Source organism: Aegilops tauschii, chromosome 2 (assembly GCF_002575655.3).
Source record: "Aegilops tauschii subsp. strangulata cultivar AL8/78 chromosome 2, Aet v6.0, whole genome shotgun sequence".
NCBI classification, from domain to species: Eukaryota; Viridiplantae; Streptophyta; class Magnoliopsida; order Poales; family Poaceae; genus Aegilops; species Aegilops tauschii.
The window spans coordinates 441,334,866-441,356,956 of record NC_053036.3 but is presented as its reverse complement, the minus strand read 5'-3'; the positions used below and the strand labels follow the sequence as shown (position 1 = coordinate 441,356,956).

The 22,091-nt window shown below is 44.1% G+C and overlaps 2 protein-coding genes across 2 annotated transcripts; both read left to right on the top strand.

The window, feature by feature from the left end:
* The first annotated feature begins 6,086 nt into the window (after nt 1-6,086).
* Nucleotides 6,087-14,655, top strand: LOC109766518 (uncharacterized). The gene is made up of 20 exons (XM_020325303.4): nt 6,087-6,372; nt 6,588-6,674; nt 7,104-7,172; nt 7,430-7,562; nt 7,655-7,701; nt 8,163-8,249; nt 8,564-8,625; nt 8,869-8,911; nt 9,024-9,104; nt 9,528-9,644; nt 9,813-9,918; nt 10,130-10,193; nt 11,014-11,056; nt 11,432-11,653; nt 11,750-11,911; nt 12,043-12,159; nt 13,587-13,739; nt 13,930-14,016; nt 14,092-14,160; nt 14,267-14,655. The coding sequence occupies exons 1-20, from the start codon at nt 6,241-6,243 to the stop codon at nt 14,369-14,371; spliced, it is 1,986 nt and encodes a 661-aa protein (XP_020180892.1). The 5' UTR covers nt 6,087-6,240; the 3' UTR covers nt 14,372-14,655.
* Nucleotides 14,656-15,199: 544 nt separating this feature from the next.
* On the top strand, nt 15,200-18,437 carry LOC109766544 (very-long-chain 3-oxoacyl-CoA reductase 1). The gene is made up of 3 exons (XM_020325328.4): nt 15,200-15,979; nt 17,520-17,589; nt 18,070-18,437. The coding sequence occupies exons 1-3, from the start codon at nt 15,246-15,248 to the stop codon at nt 18,325-18,327; spliced, it is 1,062 nt and encodes a 353-aa protein (XP_020180917.2). The 5' UTR covers nt 15,200-15,245; the 3' UTR covers nt 18,328-18,437.
* The last annotated feature ends 3,654 nt before the right edge of the window (nt 18,438-22,091 follow it).

Below are 22,091 nucleotides of genomic sequence, written 5' to 3'. Positions count from 1 at the left end.
CGTTTTTCTACAAACCTGAAATCCAGGTTTATAGGAATCCAGTTTTGCATATCCATGGATTTGTTAGAAGAGCCAAACGTGGTTTTAGTCGGTTAAACAGTTTTTCTGTTTTATACAGAACGGATTCTCTATATTTCATCTATCCAAACAACCCCCTAGTATCTCCTGTTGTGCTCGAATTCAACGCCAAGACAGCAACTGCCGTTCAGAAGGTAGTAGTATTATCTGTATGTATTTCAATGCTAGATAGATTCATTTGAGCCACGGTTATTTCTCTACGAAGAGAGTACATTTTTTGTTTTTGAAATGGATAAATTACGTAAATTAAATACTAGCAATGCTTCACGTGGCACCATAAAAAGTTGGAAGGAAATATTTTTGATTCTCGTTGAAAGTATTATGATTGTAGGAAAAGTGTTCAAATCACCTGGATGATTTTCTGGACAATTCATCCGCGTCCCACGTGTGCCACGCGTTCCTCTTCCTTATCTCCAGGCGTCTTCTTCCTCGCACCGGTTGTTTGGAAAATTCCCCTTTTCTTTCTCCTACATCTCCCTTCTCCCCTGCTCGTCTTTCCCTATTACCCCCTCTCTCTCTCTCTCTCTTGCAACCTGGCCGGCGGCCACCAGATCCGCGAGTCGCCGCTGCTGCTGCCATCAGTTGTTGCAACATATGGAAGGAAAAGTGCAGTGCTGCGAGCGCCTGAGGTACGGCGATGATGAGATCTCGAACCCACATCACTGTTGCATCTCTGCTTCATCCCGGCACCGGCGTCCCAATGGAGCTTCGCCGGAGTTGCATTGGAGCTTCGCTGGAGATGCCAGTGCTGCGTTGGAGCTCCTCCCGGGCCGCAATGGAGCTTCGCTAGAGTTGTATTGGAGCTTTCGTGGAGCCGCCGGTGCTGCATTGGAGCTCCTCCCGGGCTACAATGAAGCTTCGCCGGAGTTGTATTGGAGCTTCGCAGAGCCGCCGATGCTGCGTTGGAGCTCCTCCCGGGCTGCAATGGAGCTTCGCCAGAGTTGCGTTGGAGCTCCGCTGGAGCCGTCGGTCCTGCATTGGAGCTCCGTTTGGAGCTACAACGGAGAATCGTCGGTCCCGTCAGTGCTACCATGAGTGCCGGCCGGTGCTGCATACGGTGGTCACCTAGTCGACAACATCGACAACAGCTGCATATGGTGGCGAGCGTGGAGCAGAGCCAGTGCTGCGATGGAGCATCACATGGTGGCGCCTGTGCTGCAAAGGAGCATTGTCGGCGCCGCCGCCCGCTGATCTGGTCGTCGGTGTTGTGATGCAGAGTCGCGACATGCTATGGAGAAGAGACAAGGTCAGGAGGTGGGTTGTCCTCGTGGAATTCTAGCGAGAGTAGGAAGATGGGCTGCAAGGCTATAGATCGAACGGCCCCGTGCGCCTAATCAGACGGCTCCCAGACGGATGATTTTTTGCAAACATCATCGGGACGATTTGAAGCATGATGACCCACAAGTATAGGGGATCAATTGTAGCTCTTTTCGATAAGTAAGAGTGTCGAACCCAACGAGGAGCAAAAGAAAATGACAAGTAGTTTTCAGTAAGGTAATGTCTGTAAGTGCTAAAATTGTAAGTAATGGAGTAGTTTGATAGCAAGATAATTTGTAACGAGCAAGTAACGATAGTAGTAGCAAAAGTACAGTAAGGTAGCCCAATCCTTTTGAGGCAAAGGACAAGCCAAAACGGTCTCTTATCATAAGCAAAGTGTTCTTGAAGGTACACGGGAATTTCATCTAGTCACTTTCATCATGTTGGTTCGATTTGTGTTCGCTACTTTGATAATTTGATATGTGGGTGGATCGGTGCTTAGGTGCTGTTCTTACTTGAACAAACCTCCTACTTATGATTAACCCCCGCAAGCATCCGCAACTACGAGAAAAGTACTAAGAATAAATTCTAACCATAGCATTAAACTTTTGGATCCAATCGGTCCCTTACAGAATAGCGCATAAACTGGGGTTTAAGCTTCTGTCACTCTCGCAACCCATCATCTAATTGCTACTCCATAATGCATTCCCTTAGGCCCAAATATGATGAAGTGTCATGTAGTCGACGTTCACATGCCACCACTAAGGGAATCACAACATACATACTATCAAAATATCGAACACATATCAAATTCACATATTACTTGCAACATGATTTCTCCCGTGACCTCAAGAACAAAAGTAACTACTCACAAATAATAAACATGCTCATGATCAGAGGAGTATTAAATGGCATATGGATCTGAACATATAATCTTTCATCAAATAAACCATATAGTAATCAACTACAAGATGTAATCAACACTACTAGTCACCCACAAGCACCAATCTATAATTCCAGTAACAAGATTGAACACAAGAGATGAACTAGGGTTTGAGATGAGATGGTGTTGTTGAAGATGTTGATGAAGATTGCCCTCCCCAAGATGGGAGAGTTGTTGGTGACGATGAGGACGATGATTTCCCCTCCGGAAGGGAAGTTCCCCCGGCGGAATCGCTCCGTCGGAGGGCAAAAGTGCTCCTGCCCAAGTTCCGCCTCGACACGGCGGCGCTCTGTCCCGAAAGTCCTCTCTTTATTTTTTCTAGGTCAAAACGACTTATATACCAGAAGATGGGCACCGGAGGTGGGCCGAGGAGGGCACAACCCACCAGGGCACGCCTGGGCTCCCTGGCGCGCCCAGGTGGATTGTGCCCACCTGGTGGGGCCCCTCTGTTAGTTATTTGCTCCAATAATTCTTAAATATTCCATAAAAAATCTTTGTGAAGTTTCAGCTTATTTGGAGTTGTGCAGAATAGGTGGCCTGACGTAGCTTTTCCAGGTCCAGATTTCCAGCTACCGGAATTCTCCCACTTGATGTATACCTTGCAAATTATGAGAGAAAAGGCATTAGAATTACTCAAAAAGCATTATTATAAATAAAAATATTATAAATAACAGTAAGAAAACATGATGTAAAATGGACGTGTCATAGCAGTGGCCATGATTGTATTCAATATTAGGGACTGGGAAACATGTGCATAGAAAAATAACCGTAATAACTTTTTTTTCTCAAATATATGGTAGTAGCGATTTTTCACCATTGTATACCTTGATTATTGTGAACGTGATATCTACATGAGTGGATGGACTGCAACTTTGTTTGCTATACACACATTTTCAAACGAGTATATCCAAACTTATCTGTAACATCCATGGCGGCCATATACACATTTCACAAACTAAAATTAATGATACAAATGGATCCTGTCATATAGAGTGAAATGCAAAATGCCACCACAATAGCGGTCACATTAGCAGAAACCAAAATTTACACTTTGTCGCAAAAATCACTACACAGAAGGCAACAAACATTTAAGTATATTTTTAGCGTGTTTTTGACCTGGCAAATCACTAATGTGCTGATTTCGGACGGCGGCGTTGGAAACTGCCGTTAGCGGGCGATCATGACTGGCTCGGTGAGAACTTTCCCTTTAGGAAAACAACCGCTCGCTCCCTCGATCACCTCTCGCTCTCTCCGCGATTCCTCTCTCATTGTTACTCCACCGTCGCTGCCACCATGGTCTCCTGGAACGACGGAGAGAGCACTAAGGACTCCACGGAGGAGTTTGACTCAAATGTAAGCACCCTCTGTACTCGGGCTAGGGTTAGGTTTCTTGGTAGGATTTGATGATTTTTTGATCGGGGACAATTTGGACCAGCAGTCGATTTGACCATTTTCCATTGTAAACACAATTTTTCTCTCTGAATGCATGCTCTTTTTCTCTGTGTTAATCTCTACTCTGTTTACAATTTCAGTAAAATGCTTATTTTTTAAAAAATGTTTGCTCATTTAGTGTGGTCTGTCTGAAAGGTATTATATGTGAACGGAATAAGCTAAAGCTAGTTCTGTGTGGATGTTGTATATCAGTTAATCTATATAAGCTAGAGTTAGTGTTAGTGTTGTGTGACTTTTATTCGTATATGTTTCACACAAATTGATAGACACAAGGTTGTTAGAATCGACATTCTTTTGTAAGATTTTACGACTTTACAATCCAAACTGACTTGTGTAATTCTATGATTCTGGTTCATAGAATCTACGCTTTTGCGATCCTGGTAGTGAAAATGCTACGATTTGCGATCTTGCCATCCAAGCTCCGATCCGATTCAAAATCACGATTATGACATAAACAAATGATAAAAAATTATGGCGCATGGGAGAAATAAGACTTGTGTCATTACTTCTCTTTTGTATGGTATTCATACCCTCCTCAAACTATTCCTTGGGCCTTTGCTCACTTTGACATATCTCTTCATCCATTGGCTCCATCAAATCAGGTTCTGCACACACAAAAGTGTTGGAGTGCAAAAGAAGTCTTCCTCATATTCTTCATTCTTCCCCTGTTCTTTCCCAGCCCTTGTTACCATCTTCATCTGATGAGCCGCCTCCCTTTTTTCTTTGCGTAGGAGTTTCTGTTTCATGCTCTCCTCCTTTCTCCTACGCATATCTTCCCGTTTATTCCTCTCTTCCTCCTCTAGAAGCGGTCTCATCTCCTCCTGCCTCTCATGAGGATCTTGTTGCTCAAGCATCATTTTCTTAGCTTGCTCCTCTTGCTCATACATCTGGTAAAGCTTCTTGATCAGGTTCTTCACAAGAACAGTAATATTCAGAAAATCAACACCAGGAACAGCGTACAACTTCTCCTCTGTGAACTTGGAAGAGACATAGAACCATCGCTCGGTAAAGCTCAAGGCGACTGTCCAAGCCACGTGCAACACAAACAGAAATTCATCAAGCTTAACACCAAGTCGACTCACGTACGACATGATATAGATCCCCTCGCCTTTGGGTAACCTCCTGATGATGGCGACCTCGTTGAGTGGGCTGAGCCAGCCGTCCTCGAGGACACCCACTCTGCGATCAAGCCACCTACAGTTGTAGTCGCTACCATATGAGAGGGCGCCCGGTTGCCCGTCCTCACCCGCCTCCTCCAGACGAGGCCCTTCTCTGCCGCCGACGAGACGGGCCACGCGCAGAGCACCGGTGTACCCTGCCCGCTCCGGGGGGAAATGGGGGTACTCCTTCCGCCACCACGACACCTTGGCAGTCCTGGCCGATGCCTTGATCTTGAAGAGAAGGAAGGTGGTCGCATCCGGACCTCTTTTCTTCCTCTCGTCGACGAAGCGACCAAACGTCTTCCATTGGCATAGCTCAGGATCAAACCGCCGTCTGTCAAACGAGGAGAGGAGCTGCGCGTGTAGAGTGGAGAATACGATCTTGTACATGGTGAGGAAGTTCTCTGCGAGGGAGACGGCGTCCTCGTCCCTGAGGCCCCTCTCGACGGCGAGACAGTGGACGTCGTAGTCCGTCAGATTTGACCAGGCGGCCACGCGGAGGAACTTCCGCACCTCCTCGGCCATCAGCCCGCTCCGTACGGCGACGGAGAGGGCCTCCTCCAACTCCCCCGTCGGCTGCCAGCTAGCAACCTCCTTCCCCTTCTCCGGCTTCCCCACCTTCTTCCGGTCAGCGACGGCGAGGGCTTCCTCCATGTCGACCGGCCGCAGTGACCGGACGCAATCAACCCCCTTCCAGTTCTCACGGTCTGCCCGGGCAGCAAGCGAGATGGCCTCCAGCAACTCGCTCAACTCCTCCGCGAGTTGCCGTCCCAGAATGGAACCAATCCCCATCCCCTTCTCCGGATGCTTCATCTTCTTCCGCGCGACGAAGGGGTCGGCCTCATCCAGCTCCTCCGCCGATCGCCGCCCGCTGGCTTGCACGGAATCCATCTCCATCTCCATCCCCTTCCCCGGCGAGGCTGATCGGTAGAGACCTCGCCGCCGACGCGAGGTTAGGTTTTTCTCTTTTTGATTGAGGGGTCGCGACTCGCGAGGTTCGGTTGTTTCATTTCCGTTTTCTTTATCTTTACTTTTTTTCAGGGGTGTTTTCTTGGTTGGAGGAATGAAGAAGGCCTCCGTTTCGGCGCTGACTTGCTGGGCCCAAAATCTCGAAAAACAGGCAGTTAGCCCACAAAGGCCCAGTTTGAGCGCCGGCTCCACTCCCCAAGTCCCAAACACCATTCTCTCCCCTTCTCCCCGTGAGGTTTTAGCTCTCGCCGCCGCCGCCGCCCCAAGTAAGCTCTTAGCCCCGCCTCCGCCGCCGCCCCAAGTAAGCTCTTAGCCCCGCCTCCGCCGCAGAGAAGTGAGGTCTTAGCCCCGCCTCCGCCGCGAATTGAAGTATCTGGAGAGATGGGAAAGAAGCAGAAGAAACCGGGGAAGGGGAAGGAGAAGACGGAGCGTAAGACGGCCAAGGGAGAGGAGAAGCGCGCCCGCCGCGAGGCCGGCAAGGTCGGCGAGGAGGACGACATCGACGCCATCCTCGTCAGTATCCTCTTCCTCTCCGTTTACTTCGATCAGCTCGCTTTCCAGTGCTTCACTCTGCTGCTGCTGCTTGTTGCGTTCTGTTCAGCTGCTGCTCTGCATCTGCTAATGAAGTCTTTTAATCGAAATTATGGAACGTTTGTTTAGTACTACACGTTGCTGCACTTCATCCTCTTTTGCTTATTTCCCCCTCGCTGGGCTTTACTTCACTGCAGAAGAACATACAGAAGGAGGAAGCGAAGAAGAAGGAGGTTCATGTGGAGGAGAATGTCCCTGCGCCATCTCCCCGGTCCAATGGCTCGGTGAGGCCTTGCAGACACTAAAAAATAATGACAGTTACTGAAAGAATCTTCATAGTTGAAGCTGTGTAACGTTAATTTCTATGCTTGTGAATCTTGTGATGGTCATGTTAGGTGCTTAGAAGTTGGATAACCCAGTCTCATTGTATATGAGCAAGGTCCGCAAAATCTCTACGAGGCTATGTGAAATTTTAGTTGAATTATTTAAAAAATGATGATCATTACACCATTGAGCTATGTCCAAATAAAAGTTCTTCATTTTGTGGAGTGCTTTCGACATGATTTTTTTGTTAAAATATAATAATTAATCTGTGTGTTACTTATATTATTGCAAATGCTACACAGAAGATATGTATATGATTTTTCAGCCAAGCAAGTAAATTTTATGGAGATTTAGTTGCCAAATTTGACGTGATTCTTTCTCATATGCAGCTTACCATAAACCCATCGAAGGATACAGAACTAATTCTGTATGGTGGAGAGTTCTACAATGGTAGCAAGGTGGAGAACATATCTTCTGTAATCTGGACATTTTGCCGCATGTGACATGAATAATATGATAATATATTTCACTGATTTTGCCATGCTCTTTCATTTATGGGTATTCCTGTATATTCTATAAATTTTATCTCATGTCTTTGCGCTTCCCTGTAGTAATATAGTGGTTGCTTAATGTTTTTCCTTGATAATTTTAATAAGTTCCCTCTTGAAGGCAAATAATTTCAGTGGTGCTGAATATTGTCTATATGCTTCTGCAGACCTTTGTTTATGGTGATCTTTATCGTTACGATGTAGAGAAAAATGAGTGGAAGTTGGTATCTAGTCCTAACAGTCCACCTCCACGAAGTGCTCACCAGACAGTTGCATGGAAGAATAACGTATACATGTTTGGTAATAAAACTTTTACACTCATGAGTACATTCTACGAGTAAAGGTGCTATTTCAGTCAACTGGATTTATCTTTCTTTTTATTGATGTTTCAGGTGGGGAATTCACTTCACCAAACCAAGAACGTTTTCATCATTACAAGGTAGAAGACTAAGTATATTAGTCTAAATTTTCTCATAACTGCCTGGGGATTTTTTCTTGGCATTAAGCATTTCACATATTCGTGATGATAAACTGTCCCGACAGCTTCGGCCTCCGATGACAAATTACATTTGGCTTGTTTTTTCAAATTTGAACCAAGAGAGATACTAATCTTATATGGGATATGTCTATGAAAGTATGTGTTGAAATGTCATTTGTAGAGATTAAGCCTGGGAGTTTGTTGCCATTTGTAAATCAAGGAATAGAAGGCTCTTTACCATGGTTCGCCTGTCTTTTATTTGGATGTGCTACACATGATAGATGATACAATTTATTTTGTTCCAAATTCGCTTATTTCTTTCTGATTTAACATCAGGGGTTATCTGGCTGTAATATGCATCTTAAGTTTAACAGTCATAAATATGGTACATCTCTTATCCTTTGGCTTGTTTTCTACTGCAGGACTTCTGGACACTGGATCTCAAAACAAATCAATGGGAACAAATTCTTGCCAAGGGATGTCCAAGTGCACGTTCAGGACACAGAATGGTTGGTGTCTTTATGTTGAAACCACTTGTTAACTATTATGGTCCCGTTTTCCTTAATCTTTTCTGCATTATAAGCACCAGGCTACCAGCATAGTTGTAGGAAACATGTGGTTGTGATGCAATCATATTAGGTAGTTCTGTTGAATGAGTATATTTGGACAACCTAGTGCCTAAATACAAGAGATATTGAATCAGGCAATCTATGGAGTGATCTGATAAATATGTAAATTAATATAATTGGCCGATAATATAAATTTGATCCTTTTTTTTTTCCTTTAGTCATTTGTGTAAACTGGTATGTGTTTCTTTCAACAGGTCCTTTACAAGCACAAGATTGTGCTATTTGGCGGCTTCTATGACACTCTTAGGGAAGTGAGGTTAGTATGTTTAGCTTGTGGTGAAGTTATTTTAGTAATATTTAATAATGTATGATATTTTTATAGAAGTATTAGGACTTATGTCCTAGTTACAAGTTATGTACCAGTTGAGTAGTAGTGTAACAGTATTACAGTTGATCATCGAACAAAGAAACACAAAAAGAACTCGTGGCGTAGAGTATGTTGTGAACTGTTAAGAACTTAATATGATATGGTTTCAATTGATAATCATATCTTCTGCAGGTACTACAATGATCTGCATGTTTTTGATCTGGATAATTTCAAGGTGAGTACACCATGTTGTTTTTCCGTCAGTACTGCTAGCAACATAAAGTATATATTAGTAACATGTAAAGCCATGTAATTCAATATTCTTACCGATAATGTTGGTGTTTTAGTGGGAGGAAATTAAGCCTCGTCCTGGGTGCCTGTGGCCAAGTCCAAGAAGTGGCTTTCAGCTTGTTGTTTACCAAGATCAGGCAAGCCTCTGTTTTTTACCTTGATAGTTAGTATGCTAATACTTCATAAATTGTTTAATGTAACTCCATAACAATTTTTCAGTTATTAATGTATCACATGTTATTTGCTATTGGGAGTGCTCTTGTTATGATTGATAATTTTCTTATGTGGCAACTGATGTTTTTGTCGTAACAAGGAGTCATAAGAAAGAAATATATTTCTTCAAGATGATGATATGGTGATAGATTGATGTACTGGACGTGTTTGCTCAACAAATATCAAAATATTGCTCTGTTTAACCAGTTCTGCAACCTTTAATTGTTTGTGTCAATAACCATTCAATAAGTGTGGCATAATACCTGACAAAATGTGACCTGTTATGCTGAGTCCTTTATTATTTAATATGTAGCTATGTAAGTTTATTAATGGTTGTTTTTCTGTAGATATATATGTATGGTGGATATTTTAAAGAAGTTTCTTCTGACAAAAATGCATCAGAAAAAGGAACAGTTCATGCAGATATGTGGTCTCTTGATCCTCGTACTTGGGAGTGGAATAAGGTCAAATCTTGCATTTCTCTTTAATTTGTTATCTACTGAGTTCTGTACTCCCATGTACTTAAGTCCAAGGATTTATCTTGCCAATGTTTTAAGTTTTTATTCAAGACCTGCATATCCCCGCTGAATGTCTTGCAATGTTTACTTGTTTCCCACTTGAACCATTGATAGGTTAAGAAGACTGGGATGCCACCTGGCCCCAGAGCTGGGTTTTCAATGTGTGTTCACAAGAAAAGGGCTGTCCTTTTTGGCGGCGTAGTAGATATGGAAGTCGAAGGTAAGTTGAACCGAACTTTGCTTGCACTATGCTTACCTACTTAGATTGTTCTATTTTATATTTGAAATATTAGGTGCACTATGTTTCATCTTTTTGGTGATTAAGATGGTTATTCTTTTTTACGAACCAAAGAGCTGCTTCAAATCTTCAAACTCTAGGGGTATTTCCATATGCTGTGAAACTAATTTCACTCCCATATTTCTATTTGTAGCTGATGTCCTTATGAGCATGTTCATGAACGAGTTGTATGGATTCCAGTTGGACAATCACCGTTGGTATGCTTTTTTTTATCACCATCTGTGCAAATTTAATATTTCATTTTATTTATATTTAATGGAAATAAAATTAGCTGCAAAAAACTCAGCCAGACAGGCACTAGCACCTGGTAACATTCTTTAAGAAGAACGACCGAGACACCAGTTACTCTGGAATAAATTCAAATTGAATTATTCATGGCCCTGCTTATTCGTCTGTCATTAAGGTTGGTGGCATTCTTTAAGAAGAATGATCGCGACAACAGTCGCTTGGTGGAATAAATTCAGATTAAGTTATTCATAGTCCTGCTTGTTTGCCTATTTAAAAGAAAAATGGATGTGTCAGCTTGGTCCGGCAAATTACTGTAGCAGCTGCAACAAAATATGTTAGTGTTAGCAGCAGTCAGGCATACCATATATATGTTTTGCTCTTGGCCAACTTTTAGTATCATTGAATTGAAGCAATAAACTATCATGTCTTGGATTGAACTTTCCCTTTAATCTTCTTGTGGTTATCTAGATTCTAGATAACTTAACTATTCTGAAAATCATATAGTATTCCCTCTGTGCCATAATACTTGTCGTGGTTTTAAAACCACGACAAGTATTATGGAACGGGGGGAGTACTCTTGGGATCACTTTTAATTATCCAAGCATATGCTTTGCTTTTCAAGAATTGTGCAGTGACAGTCTAACACTGGTTCCACTTCTACTGGCTTACAGCTCACATATTCTTAGTTTAAATGTTAACAGTAAAGCCTAGATGTGAAAGGTTGTTCTTTCTTGTAGTTTTTGCATTCTGTTTGTGTGTTGAATATATTGCTTTCCTTGGATGTCTCAGGTATCCTTTAGAGCTCAGGAAAGACAAGCCTGCTAAAAATAAGGTGATTCCTCAAATTAATGTAATCATGTGATCAGCCATGTCCTGTTTATAATTGATAATCTGTAAGAAATCAGGCTGCGTACCAAAGTGGTCGGACCCTTCCCTGGACCCTACGCAAGCAGGGGGCTCATTTTTTAAGAAATCAGGCACAAAGCTACTGTACCAATTAATCTGCAGAAATGCCTTTTATTAGTTGTGAGATAGACAGCTAATTTTGTGGTATGGGGTATAGCCGTTGTGCATAAGTGCACAAATTTTGAACTTAAATATGTAGTGATGTTTGTATCTCTGCCTAGCAAATGGCAAATTTAGCTGTCTTGAATGCTTATTTAGTTATTATTATAACACTATGCTGACAGTGGTTTACCATGCACAGACAAAGGATATCAAAAGAAAGGAAACAGCAAATGATTCAGAAAGTAATATTGGTAATGAGGATGATGATACCATGGACTGCTCGGAAGAAGCTACTGATGTTCAATCTGAAGTCGGTGGAGTTTCTAATCACTTGACCAAGAGTCTAACCTTAAATAAAGTTGGCTCAAGCCAAAACTCTGATGTCATGTCTGATTCAACAGAACAAGAAGCAACTCCAGAGGTAATTCCCATGCCGGACAATTATTCGTAGACCATCTTTGATGTTTATACATCCTAATGACACTTTCGTTGCTCACTTATTTTTTGGTAATAACAGGCAATTAAGCCCATTGGTCGTATCAATGCATCAATGGCTGTAGGGAAAGATACGCTATACTTATATGGAGGAATGATGGAAGTGAAAGATAGAGAAATTACTCTTGATGATCTGTATTCACTTAACCTTAGCAAACTAGATGAGTGGAAGTGTATCATACCGGTCAGTTGAAGATTGTCTTTCCCTGATATAGTTCATTTTTATTGGAGTGTGCAACAAATTATCTGCTAGTTGTTTCATAATTATTCCCCAAAATATATCAGAACTCACCTTTGCTTTCCCTTTTTGTGCAGGCATCTGAATCCGAATGGTTAGAAATGTCCGATGATGACGATGAGGAGGATGAGGATGAGGACGATGAAGATGATAGTGCAGATGATGCTATGGAGACAGATGAAGATGAGGAGGAGGTATGCAGTTGGATTTAAGGTTCATATTGTGCACATGTTCAGGAGAACAGTATTACCCACTTGGTTTACCCTGCTAACAGTCATACTCGTACTTCTTAAAATCTTGCTAAGTTTGACGTGGGTCGTGACTGATTAATCTGATTCTAGCCAGTTCTATATACTTCCTGTAAGATTATTTTTTTTGTAAAACAAGGAAAATATTTTAGTTTGATGTTTTCAACAATTGTTGCCAGAAACCAGATGAGCTGCTAATTTCCAGCCTGTTTTGTTTCAAGAATACACGTTAGTATATGCATTAGGCTAAAATTCTGCATGATAGACGAGCCGGTGAGAAACCTGTTCCAGCAACACTTTCCACTTGAGGATAGCAATCAATGTTTTAAGAGCGTCATAGGCAAGCATTTTTCCATAGATCCAACATTATAGTATTTTGTGGCAGAAATATTTGGAACTACAGAGGCCCCATTCTTAGTTTGTTGGTATATGTTGTCATTCATGAACGCTATAGTAAAGTTGGGCTGTTGGTAAAGGGCTCATTTTGTACTCCCTCCGTCCGAAAAAGCTTGTCCCTCAAATGGATGTATCTAGCGCCAAGTTAGTGCTAGATACATCCATTTGAGGGACAAGCTTTTTCCGGACGGAGGGAGTATTGACTATTGCACTCAGGGTTACCCAAGATGCCTCTGGCAGTTTGGCATGCTTGCCTGAGCTGTCAACTTGAGCTGCCAGTTCTCCGTAATTATTTATTGTTTTTGTAGCTTTTGGTTGGTACAATAATGACAGGAAATTGTAAGTCGTTGATAACACCAGAGTCTCTTTTTTTGTGATGAATTAACCTGTTTTACAAAAATGCTAAATGGAGGACGAGCTCCATGGAGCTCTGTATTTTGAAAAAAATTCAAAATCACATTCTGAAGTTTCAAAAAATTCTAAAAAAAACACACATGTTCATACGGATGTATACTACATGTGTGTAAAATTTGAAGATGATATACATTATGGTGAGAGCTACACAAAAAAAAGAGACAAAATTCTGATTTTGAAAATGGTGAACAGTACACGCATTGTTCACTATTAAAAATGTTGCATGATTCTTTTTTGTAGCTCTCACCATAATGTATTTCATCGTCAGAATTTACACACATGTAAAACACATCCATATGAACGTCTATGATTTTTTCCAGAATTTTTTGGAACTTCAAAATATGATCTTTTGAATTTTTTTTAAAAAAGAGTTCCATGGAGCTCGTCCTTCAAAATGCCCTACTCCCTATTTGGAGGTTATAAAAGAAGTAGGTACGCATGGTTAGTCCCATGGTGGAGTTTCTCACTTTCTGAGATTTATGCTGATGTTTATCTTTCTTTTCCTTTGTGATCAGTGTTTTCACTCATATTGTTTGGTTATTAATTCTATTCCTCCTGTGTAGTCCGATGAAGAGGCTGAGAAGAATGTAGCTGTGTCCGGTGCTGTGGCTCTACTGAAGGGGGAACGTAAGAAATTGCGCAGAAAAGAGAAACGTGCCCGGATAGAACAGATCAGGGTCATCCTCGGTCTTTCTGATTCTCAAAGGACACCAACGGTAATGTTGCAATTGATTAGCATTATTTATTCCTTCTATTCTTTGTGGATCTGTTCCTGGCTATGGGTGTGGTGTCTGATCCTTCGGATGTTTATCGTGGAGCAATTTTTGGCCAGCTGCTTGTTACCTGAAGCAGACTGAAAACCAAATCATTATTTATTTATTGATTCCCATCTTTTTGTGTTTGAAGCCAGGAGAGTCACTGAGAGATTTCTGCAAGAGAACAAATATGTACTGGCAAATGGCAGCCTACGAGCACACTCAACACACCGGAAAGGTTGCCCTTCGTTGCTTATCGAGTATTCTATTCTAGGCTGTATGTTGTATTTAATCTTTGCGCGCCTGATGCCAGGAGCTCCGCAAGGATGGCTTTGATCTTGCTGAAACTCGATTCAAGGAACTGAAACCCATACTCGATGAGGTATTTTTTTTTTCATGCCTGTCTTTTGCTGGAAGGGAAATTCCAATATCCATGAACAATTCTTTTAATGAAATTATGTGTCAACTCATCCTGTGCGCATTTTCAGCTGGCCGTGCTGGAGGCTGAACAAAAGGCGGAGGAAGAGGCCAGTGCGTCGACTAGTTCCAAGAAAGACCCGAAGAAAGGCAAACAGAAGAGCGCGGGAAGATAGCTTTGGTTCTAGAAATGGGGCTTAGCTTTGCTCCAGAGCTCGCCAAAATTAAAGTACAAATTCTTCCGGTGTTTGGACCTATAGTGTAGATCTCACGACTTTTTTATGCGATCGGAAGAGTGAGACCCTTGAAGAGTTTTGTAATGTGTGCAGTACATTTTTGTTTACTTCTCATATTTATCGGAGGAAGGTGCAACCATATATGCTATGCATGCTAGTGTTAAGAATATCCTTCATTGTATTGTTCTCTGCACATGTTTTCGCAATAGCTTGGCGATTATGTACTGGTTTGGTTGGTGGGGGGAGACGCATGTGTTTCGTTCCGACATCAAGAACGTCAGCACGCCAAGAGCATGCCGCGTAATTCGTGTGGCACGAAAGCAGAAGCAGGGGATTCAACTTCAACTACTACGCCTGCCATCCGTGAGATTTTGACTACCCAATTTACTCTTCAGCCTCGTCAACTTTCAACGCCCACACAATCTGCATGCATTGCATGTGAGAATGCCTAGATACATGGATAATGTGCTACCGGTTACCACTCATAGGGATTGTTGGAACAAACGTTTAATAATACAGTATAAAATTTTCCTAGAAATATTATGACAAAGAAAAAAAACTGGGGAGCATGACATGATATCCCTACCTGTATCCTACAATGTGCTGATGATCACTTCTGCAGCTGGGAATGGGATTGCCTTTGAAATCCCTGCATGTATTCGTCATCCTCCCGAGGATTCTAAATATTATGTTAATGGCTTACAAAAAAATCAGTTAATTAATAAGTTAGCAGCGTTCCAGCATGGGGCGCTCGACCCCACGAAACTCCACAGCAAGCAGCCAACCATCATCCTCTTCCCAGGGCTATATATGCATGGCCGTCGACCGCACCATCGCCCAGCTTGAGCTACACACCTCCCCACTGCCCACCAGTCTCACCGTAGCGGCCGCGTACACGCGCTCGCTTCCTTCCCATCGCATGGCCGGGGCAAGAGCGCAGCCCGCGTGGGCGCAGGCGCTCGCGGCGGTGGGCCTCCTCGTCGCATCGCGCGCCGCAACGCGCCTCGCGCTGTGGCTCTACGCGGCCTTCCTCCGCCCCGCCAAGCCGCTGCGCCGCCGCTACGGCGCCTGGGCCGTCGTCACGGGCGCCACGGACGGCATCGGCCGCGCGCTGGCCTTCGAGCTCGCCGCCGCCGGGCTCGGCCTCGTCCTCGTCGGCCGCAGCCCCGACAAGCTCGCCGCGGTCTCCAAGGAGGTCAGGGCCAGGTTCCCCGGCGTCGAGGTGCGCACCTTCGTCATCGACTTCGCCGCCGACGGGCTCGCCGCCAACGTGGCCGCGCTGGCGGAGTCCATCCGGGGGCTCGACGTCGGCGTGCTCGTCAACAATGCGGGGCAGGGCTACCCGTACGCGCGCTACTTCCACGAGGTGGACGAGGAGCTCAGGAGGAACCTCATACGCCTCAACGTCGAGGCCGTCACCCGGGTGACGCACGCCGTGCTCCCTGGCATGGTGGAGCGCAAGCGCGGCGCCGTGGTGAACATCGGGTCCGGCGCCGCCTCCATCATGCCGTCCACCCCGCTCTACACCGTCTACGCCGCCACCAAGGCGTGAGTACTGCTCGGCCTGTCAGTTGCATAATTCATCTAATTTGCTTGACATGTGTTCAGTACTCCGATAGTGTGTCACATATAAGTAAGCTGACTGTTAACCGATTTCAAATTATCTCTATACGCATTCATGGTATGTATTATTCCATATTTTGTCCCATTAACCACTTTTCTCTCTCCTGACATGTCAAGCCCACGGTTAGACTCGGAGGCCACGTAACTTATATTGGAAAATAATTACACAAATTGTCTTAGAAATAAAAAATATATCTCACCAATTTTATCTCCAAACTTTTCTGTAAGCATAATGTAAACACATACTAATTTTCCTCATATTTATTGTTTTCATTCTAAATAAGGCACATCTCAGGGGTAAGAAAGATGGATAAATTCTAAAATTGAGTATTCATTGGCACTTTGATGCCGTCCACCCCGCTCTACACTGTCTACGCCGCCACCAAGGCGTGAGTACCGCTCGGCCCTGTCCTTGAACCACTTCTGAAGTTAGTTTCATTCTTGCTATAGGAGTTTAATATGAATGCACAAACTTAAAAAGAGTGCATTTTAACCTTGATTACGAAGTGATTCGCCTAAGAAAAATCTTGATTATGAAGTCCGTTAAGAGGAGGATGTCGTTCACTCGTTCTAGGTTTTTGTTCCTTGTGTTATCAACATAAATCACATCATACGTAAGTAGGAACCGACATTTATTCGAATCAATAGCATATTTCATCTGATTTGCTTGATATGTGCTCAATAACGATAGTGTGCCACATAAGTAAGCCAAGTGTTAACTGATTTCAAATTATCTTTATCTTCATACAATCATGGCATGTATTATTCACATTTTGTTCCATTAACCACTTTTCTCCCTCCCGACATGCCAAGTCCACGGTTAGACTCGGAGGCCACATAACATATATTGGAAAATAATTACATGAGTTCTTAGAACTAAAAATTTCTGTCTCACCAATTTTATCTCCAAACCTTTCTATAAGCATAATGTAAACACATGCTGAATTTCCTCATATTTACTGTTTCCGTTCTAAATAAGGCACATCCCTGGGGTAAGAAACTTCGATGGCAATGAGGCCAGTAATGAGTAAATTAACCCTTGATTTATAAAACAAAATTACTTTAAAGAAAATATGGCAATTTGACTCTGCTCAAATCTGCAGACCGTAGGTAACACACCGTCTTTCATTATTCACAGTGATACCAAAACGATTACATCATTTGCAACTGTAAAGGTACAAATTGCACACACTAGGATAGGTAGTACAAAGATGATATTTCATTTCTCTATATTTTTTGTTTGCAAGTCACTGGTTTCTCTAGATTATACAACATGCATTTATTTGTTTCAAAAAGTTGATTATAGATTGTAACTAAATACAAACTCACAAGAAGTATGTGTGCGTGCATGCTCGGAAGAAAGTTACATAACCACTCGTGAGGCACAGTGATAGTGTTTTCTGTTGTTTGAACTCAACTATTTCTGAGAACAGGTAATGAAACTAATGTGTTCCCAATTTCTCAGGTATGCTGATCAATTCTCGCGAAGCCTATATGTTGAGTACAAGAACAAAGGCATCGATGTGCAATGCCAGGTACTCCTACTAGCTAATCACTCTTGTAGAGGGCTGTTGCGTTTCTGTTATCTCCGTTATTTTGCATGTCAGGCATCGTGATGTTCACGTATATTTAGAGAAATACAAATGATACAGTAGTATTTTGGTATTTTTATGATCTACCACCCCACCAGTTACAAGTCTTTGCTGGCCCTCCCAACGAACACATGGATTTTCTCATTGTGGCATGAGTTAGTTCACATAGTTGTAGACCTGTACTGGATCGTGCAATAGACAGATACTGATGCATGGGCGCGAGCTAGTTCAACAAGAAACCGAAATCAACTAAAAAAAAACAAGAAACCGGAATCATGACGTGTAGAAACAGTAGGAGCACTCAATTAGTGTCAGTTCACCGCAAATCCTACTGTTTGGTCCAAGGAAGTAATAATCAGGAGCTATGAACTTATCAGTGTCAGATCATCCGTCAAACTGAATGAATCTCTCCTATTTGGGCAGGTACCCATGTACGTGGCGACCAAGATGGCCTCGATCAGGCAGGCGTCCCTGTTCGCCCCGTCGCCGGAGACGTATGCCCGCGCCGCCGTGCGCTACATTGGGTACGAGCCTCGGTGCGCGCCCTATTGGCCGCACGCCCTCCTGTGGTTCCTCTTCTCTGTGGTGCCTGAGCCCCTCGTCGATGGGTACGTCCTCGGCATGTCCCTCGGTATCCGCAAAATGGGCCGCGCCAAGGAGGCCAGGAAGAAAGCGGTGTGACACACGCGGTGGAAGAAAGGGCACGTACGCTGGCAAAGATGGACTCAGATGAAAATATGTGTGTTAATTCTACAGCTTCATGTACTCAAAAAAAAAAAATCTACAGCCTTCATGACCAATTGTAACACGACGAACGACTGAATGCAACCTCCCTTCCCCTTCCAAGCAATTTTATTGTATATGTAAGGATTGATTTGTGATATATACCTATGTCTTACCAACGGGCCAAAATCGTCCGGAAGATCATGAAACTGAATTCATATCTTGAATGTGTTAAGATCAATCATAGACGGCTTTGTAAAGCCATCATAGGGAACTAACAACACTGGCTGCCCTCAAAAAGTCCAGGTGCCTCCTTCCATAACTTTATCCCAATCTCGAAGGCAAGAAAATTGCATGGTGTGAAGGTTTTTACTCAATGATCAGAAATCGATAGTGTTGGGAAACGTAGAATGTAATTTCAAAAAAATTCTTACGTTCACGCAAGATCTATCTAGGAGATGCATAGCAACGAGAGGGGGAGAGTGTGTTCACGTACCCTCGTAGACCGAAAGCGGAAGCGTTTTACAACGCGGTTGATGTAGTCGAACCTCTTCTCGTTCTGACTGATCAAGCACTGAACGTACGACACCTCCGGGTTCTGCACACGTTCAGCTCGATGACGTGCCTCGAACTCCAGCAAAGTGTCGAGGGAGAGTTCCGTCAGCACGACGGTTTGGTGACGGTGATGGTGAAGTGATCCGTGCAGGGCTTCGCCTAAGCACTACGAAGATATGACCGGAGGCATAAACTATGGAGGGGGGCGCCGCACACGGCTAACAATTGTTGTTCTGTGTTCTAGGCGCCCCCTCCCCACGTATATATAGGTGGGAGGGGGAGGGGAGCAGCCTTGGGGCGCCCCAAGTAGGAGGAATCCTACTTGGGCCCCTAGTCCAATTCGCCCCCTCCCCCACATTACTTATTACCGGACGGGGGAAAAGGAAAGAGAGGGGGGAGGAAGGAAAGGGGGAGGGGGGGCGAACCTCCTCCTCCTTCTCCTATTCGGCCTCCTTCCTTAGGGGCAGGGGGCGCCACCCCTTGTGGGCTGGTGTGCTCCCCTCCTATGGCCCATAAGGCCCATTAGTCGCCCGTGGGGTTACGGTAACCCCTCCGGTAGTCCGATATGTACCTCATACTCTCCGAAACACTTTCGGTGTCCGAATACTATCGTCCTATATATCAATCTTTATCTCTCGACCATTTCGACACTCCTCGTCATGTCCGTGATCTCATTCGGGACTCCGAACAACATTGGAGACTAACTTGACGTTGTGACGTTTGGGACCAAGATACCATTTCGAGACTCCTCGTCATATCCCCGATCTCATCCGGGACTCCGAACTCCTTCGGTACATCAAAACTCAATAAAACTGTCATCGTAACGTTAAGCGTGCGGACCCTACGGGTTCGAGAACTATGTAGACATGACCGAGACACGTCTCCGGTCAATAACCAATAGCGGGACCTGGATGCCCATATTGGCTCCCACATATTCTACGAAGATCTTTATCGGTCAGACCGCATAACAACATACGTTGTTCCCTTTGTCACCGGTATGTTACTTGCCCGAGATTTGATCGTCGGTATCTTGATACCTAGTTCAATCTCGTTACCGGCAAGTCTCTTTACTCGTTCCGTAACACATCATCCCGCAACTAACTCATTAGTCACAATGCTTGCAAGGCTTATAGTGATGTGCATTACCGAGTGGGCCCAGAGATACCTCTCCGACAATTGGAGTGACAAATCCTAATCTCAAAATACGCCAACCCAACAAGTACCTTTGGAGACACCTGTAGAGCACCTTTATAATCACCCATTTACGTTGTGACGTTTGGTAGCACACAAAGTGTTCCTCCGGTAAACGGGAGTTGCATAATCTCATAGTCATAGGAACATGTATAAGTCATGAAGAAAGCAATAGCAACATACTAAACGATCGAGTGCTAAGCTAACGGAATGGGTCAAGTCAATCACGTCATTCTCCTAATGAGGTGATCTCGTTAATCAAATGACAACTTATGTCTATGGCTAGGAAACATAACCATCTTTGATTAACGAGCTAGTCAAGTAGAGGCATACTAGTGACACTCTGTTTGTCTATATATTCACACATGTATTATGTTTCCGGTTAATACAATTCTAGCATGAATAATAAACATTTATCATGATATAAGGAAATAAATAATAACTTTATTATTGCCTCTAGGGCATATTTCCTTCATAGCAACGAGAGGGGAGAGTGTTGTCCACGTACCCTCGTAGACCGAAAGCGGAAGCGTTAACACAACGCGGTTGATGTAGTCGTACGTCTTCACGATCCGACCGATCAAGTACCGAACGCACGGCACCTCCGAGTTCAGCACACATTCAGCTCGATGACGTCCCTCGAACTCCGACCCAGCCGAGTGTTGAGGGAGAGATTCGTCAGCATGACGGCGTGGTGACAATGATGATGTTGTTGGAAATATGCCCTAGAGGCAATAATAAATTGGTTATTATTATATTTCCTTGTTCGTGATAATCGTTTATTATCCATGCTAGAATTGTATTGATAGGAAACTCAGATACATGTGTGGATACATAGACAACACCATGTCCCTAGTAAGCCTCTAGTTGACTAGCTCGTTGATCAATAGATGGTTACGGTTTCCTGACCATGGACATTGGATGTCGTTGATAAACGGGATCACATCATTGGGAGAATGATGTGATGGACAAGACCCAATCCTAAGCCTGGCACAAGATCGTGTAGTTCGTTTGCTCAGAGCTTTTTTCTAATGTCAAGTATCATTTCCTTAGACCATGAGATTGTGCAACTCCCGGATACCGCAGGAATGCTTTGGGTGTACCAAACGTCACAATGTAACTGGGTGGCTATAAAGGTGCACTACAGGTATCTCCGAAAGTGTCTGTTGGGTTGGCACGAATCGAGACTGGGATTTGTCACTCCGTGTAAACGGATAGGTATCTCTGGGCCCATTCGGTAGGACATCATCATAATGTGCACAATGTGACCAAGGAGTTGATCACGGGATGATGTGAGTTATGGAACGAGTAAAGAGACTTGCCGGTAACGAGATTGAACAAGGTATCGGGATACCGACAATCGAATCTCGGGCAAGTAACATACCGATAGACAAAGGGAATTGTATACGGGATTGATTGAATCCCCGACATCGTGGTTCATCCGATAAGATCATCGTGGAACATGTGGGAGCCAACATGGGTATCCAGATCCCGCTGTTGGTTATTGGCCGGAGAACGTCTCGGTCATGTCTGCATGGTTCCTGAACCCGTAGGGTCTACACACTTAAGGTTCGATGACGCTAGGGTTATAGGGAAAGTATGTACGTGGTTACCGAATGTTGTTCGGAGTCCCGGATGAGATCCCGGATGTCACGAGGAGTTCCGGAATGGTCCGGAGGTAAAGATTTATATATGGGAAGTCCTGTTTTGGTCACCGGAAAAGTTTCGGGTGCTATCGGTAATGTACCGGGACCACCGGGAGGGTCCCGGGGGTCCACCAGGTGGGGCCACCAGCCCCAGAAGGCTGCGTGGGATAAGTGTGGGAGGGGACCAGCCCCAGGTGGGCTGGTGCGCCCCCCCACCAAAGCCCAAGGCGCAGGGAGAGTGGGAGGGGGCAAACCCTAGGTCTAGATGGGCCTTAAGGCCCACCCTAGTGGCGCCCCCCCTCTCTTCCCCCCTTGGCCGCCCCCCTAGAT

Bases quoted from the DNA above. Each gene is read 5' to 3' on its own strand.
- LOC109766518 (XM_020325303.4), top strand. From the start codon at position 6,241: ATGGGAAAGAAGCAGAAGAAACCGGGGAAGGGGAAGGAGAAGACGGAG. The intron at 8,250-8,563 runs GTTGGTGTCTTT...TTCTTTCAACAG, and splicing joins CACGTTCAGGACACAGAATG to GTCCTTTACAAGCACAAGAT. The intron at 11,912-12,042 runs GTCAGTTGAAGA...CTTTTTGTGCAG, and splicing joins AGTGGAAGTGTATCATACCG to GCATCTGAATCCGAATGGTT.
- LOC109766544 (XM_020325328.4), top strand. From the start codon at position 15,246: ATGGCCGTCGACCGCACCATCGCCCAGCTTGAGCTACACACCTCCCCA. The intron at 15,980-17,519 runs GTGAGTACTGCT...CCAATTTCTCAG, and splicing joins GTCTACGCCGCCACCAAGGC to GTATGCTGATCAATTCTCGC. The intron at 17,590-18,069 runs GTACTCCTACTA...CTATTTGGGCAG, and splicing joins GCATCGATGTGCAATGCCAG to GTACCCATGTACGTGGCGAC.